The 3,730-nt window shown below is 34.1% G+C and overlaps 1 protein-coding gene across 1 annotated transcript; it reads right to left on the bottom strand.

Moving 5' to 3' along the window:
- Nucleotides 1-2,195: 2,195 nt before the first annotated feature.
- On the bottom strand, nucleotides 2,196-2,762 carry LOC145954244 (uncharacterized). Its single transcript, XM_083068127.1, has one exon. It carries the CDS (start codon nucleotides 2,760-2,762, stop codon nucleotides 2,196-2,198), a length of 567 nt encoding a protein of 188 aa, XP_082924253.1.
- Nucleotides 2,763-3,730: the final 968 nt, after the last annotated feature.

Here is a 3,730-nt window from a genome sequence, read left to right as displayed (position 1 = left end):
ACGTTACACTAGGTAGAAGCATACCGATTACAAGTGACCACTATTGATCCATATGTGGACAAGATTGAGACATACATGTATAAAGCAACCAAATTAGAGTTAGGAACAATTTTTTGGAGATTAAAATCCCTAACTAAGTATTGGAATGGCGTAGTTTTTAGATGGTAGCTAGTGGATTGATCCCATATATGACTTAGTTATGCTAGTTAATGTCATGATAGACTCACACTTAAGTTGTTTTACCCTAACAAGAATATTGAGCTTCCTAGTTTAAGCGACGAAATCCAAGAAGTCATTTTGTTAGGAATCGGTATCCAATTGGATTTTGATCTAAATGGATTGAAAAGATCGGGTAGTTGGTTTGGTAAGGTCAAGTTACTTAGATCTCGCCTATGTTGTAGGAGATCTCATAATTAAAAATACATCATGACACATATAGTTGTTATGTTGTGCATATGATGTGTTGATTGAGTTATGTTGTTCATATGTGATGTTGACTTGTGATGAAATGTGTTATTGTGTTGCAACTCGAGGTGTTCATGTTGTGTTGGTAAAGTTGATAATATGTTGTATTTGAAAGTGGTAATTGTTGATGGTGTGTTGAATGAGTTGAGTGGGTATGTGGATAAAGTAGTTGCTTTTACTTCCATACTCTTTATGTTGATTATTTTAAATAATAGGTTACCCTTGCATGTTTTTCATGGGGTTAGACTACAATGGTCATACTTGTATAAGAGTAGAGTAGGGGATAGGCTGGAGGTGAAGCTTTTGTGGCCATGTTGGTGATGGTATAGTAGATCTTTTTAGCTACCATGGAGTAGCTAGTCGATAGTAGTGTTATTTGTCCAACAACTAAGATTCATTTCCATTCTATTGCTATGATTACTCTGTGTGTATATATATACACACACACACTTGTCTTATAATATATAGTTGATAAACTTTTATTGTTGTATACATTAGAGCTATCAAAACGGGTCACCCTGCCTGGCTCGACCCAGCCCACCACGGGTTGACCATTTGGTGGGCCAACGCAACCCAGCTCATTTATCAGTGACCTCAAAAAAATCGAACCCGACTCGACCCATCACTATGGGTTGGTGGGTTAAACGAGTTGCCTCACCTTAAAAAAATAATTTTTTTTCATCTTTTTTTTTTTTCTTAATATACAACTAAAGCCCAAAAAACTCAAACATATTTAAAAAAAATATGAGATTCTTAATTAAGACATCCATAAATGAATCATTCATCCCAAACATTAAATGATAATTTTAAATATAATCAAATCAAATCTAAATAATCTCAAATAGATAAATATAATCCAAAATTATCTTAAACTTTAAATACAATCCAAAATCTTCTTAAACTTGAAATATGATCCAAAATCATCTTAAACTTCAAATACAATCCAAAATCATAAAAATTACAAATCGCAATCCAACATTAAATCATTATTGTCTCATGTTAGGTTGCACCATCGCCTAATAATTATTGTATTTTTTTAATCACGAGTTGGTGGGTCAGCCTAGCTCACCACGGGTTCAACCCATGTGAGCCGGGCTCAAAATTGACCCATATTGAAATTTTCAATTTTTTTAAACCCAACCCGACTCAAACCCATGGTGAGCCAGGATGGCTCACCGGGCTGAGCCCATTTTGACAACTCTGGTGTGTGTGTGTGTATATATATATATAATAACATGTATATTCAAGTTTCGTAAGTATGTGAATCTTAGGTAATTTAGTTATGTATGTTTTATTCGATGCTAGTTGAGAATTATTAAGTGTAAGGACCTAATAGGTCGTTACAATTTTTTGAATAAACTTCTTTGAAAATATTTCTAGGAGAAAAAATAAGAAGAAATATTAAAATAAGTTTATTCATAATATAAAACTAACTCATCCATGAATTAAGAATAAGATTTTAGATAAACTAATATAAAAGAATTTTACAAGTTAGCTTAAGGGTAAATTAATTTTAGTCTATGAAAAAAAATTATTTTATTTATTATTTTTTAAAATTTTTGATGAAATTTACTTAAAATAAACCCAAATTCCCAACACATAAGGGGATGATGATAAAAAGCCTAATGCATTTTTAATGAATTTTATCGGTATTCATTTCTTCATGCAAGTTATTATAAATTGATTTTTTTTTTTGGTAAAGTACCGACAAAAAGAAAAACAAAACAAAATTACAATCTAACAAACGGACCTCCAGCTATGTCCGCTAACACCTGAGACTCCACCTCAGGTGGAGGGGAAACAATTTCCTCCACCTCTAGACCTCGCATTTGTCCCCGTCTAGCCAATAGATCAGCACACTTGTTCCCTTCTCGGAATGAATGTTCGAACTGAATCGTCCAAGGCTTATGCACCAGATCCTTAATTGAGTAAAGGATAGCTGCCAATCTGTGAGTACTTTGGATATCATGCGTAACAAGCTCAACCGCTACAGCTGAGTCCGAAACGCATAACACAGACTGCGTGCGTCGGCTCCAAGCAATCCGCAACCCATGAAGAATGGCAAGTAATTCCACTTGAAGGGCATCGACAGCCTCAACTGCCCCAAAGAACCCCCACAGCCATCTACCATTGGAGTCTCTTGCAAGACCACCAACGCCTGCTTGACCTGATGCTGTATTGAAGCTGGCGTCAACATGTAGACTAGTTTGTAGCCCCTCAGCAAAGATACAAGAGACCCACGTAAGCCCCGCATCATGTGATGTGTGATCATCAGCTACCGCAAAAGCACGTACCATGGTAGTATGCAAAGCATGGACCCGACGTAAGGCCTCCCACACAGAAGAGTCACCCCCATTAAAAACCCGTTCATTACGCATCTTCCAGAGAACCCAACAAGCAATGAGTGGAAGGATATGGCACCTCTGAAAGCACAACTGAAGCCACTTTGGCCAAGATCCCGACCACCAACAAATCGCCTCCTCCAAATGTAATAAACGCCACAATCTGACCGCCTGTTCACAGCGAAGACTTTAGTGAATATTAATCGGATATATACAATATTTTTTAGGAATTTCAATACATTATGTGTATGTGTATAATTGGATATAAGTTTATACATATTTTTGAGAGAATTTATTTTAAAAAAACAACTCTTTATTTTTAGTAAAAAAAACTCTCCAAATCATTTCTAAATAGATTTTTTATTTTTGAGAAAGATAAGAGGGATTTTAATAAAAAAAGAAAGGAAAATGAATTAAAGTTTTGTTTGACTGAGAAGAGAGAAAAGAAAGAGAGGGATATTAAAAAGTAATTTATTTTTATATCTTTATAATCTTAAATTTAATAATATAAATAAGGATATTTTAGATATTATATTTAATTTTTTTTAAAAAAATTCTCTTCTCTCTTCAATAAACTATACTAATAAATAAGTTAATTAGAGAGAATTTCCAATAAGTGTATAAGTTAATTTTGAATTATAAAAAAATCTTTATTTTTTCTTTTAATATTATTTTCATAGAAGTATTTATTAAAAAAAAAAAAAAAGTTGCTGAACTTGGCAGGCGAGAGAAGACGTGGGGTTATAAACATGAAGACATGGTGGTGGGTCTGCCCTACATGTGCAGAAAACAGCATCCTATAAGCATATCTCATTTCAATCTTCAAAAATAATTCGATGGGAAAACAAAACAAGAAACTTCTCTTTGTCTGATCCAATTATCACATCAGACTCCATCTGTCTCAGTTCCCCACCTTTCCACCA

The sequence above is a fragment of the Cajanus cajan genome, chromosome 1 (assembly GCF_000230855.2).
Source record: "Cajanus cajan strain Asha chromosome 1, NIPB_CcT2T_4, whole genome shotgun sequence".
In the NCBI taxonomy this organism is placed as follows: Eukaryota; Viridiplantae; Streptophyta; class Magnoliopsida; order Fabales; family Fabaceae; genus Cajanus; species Cajanus cajan.
This window is presented reverse-complemented; position numbering and strand designations above follow the sequence as displayed.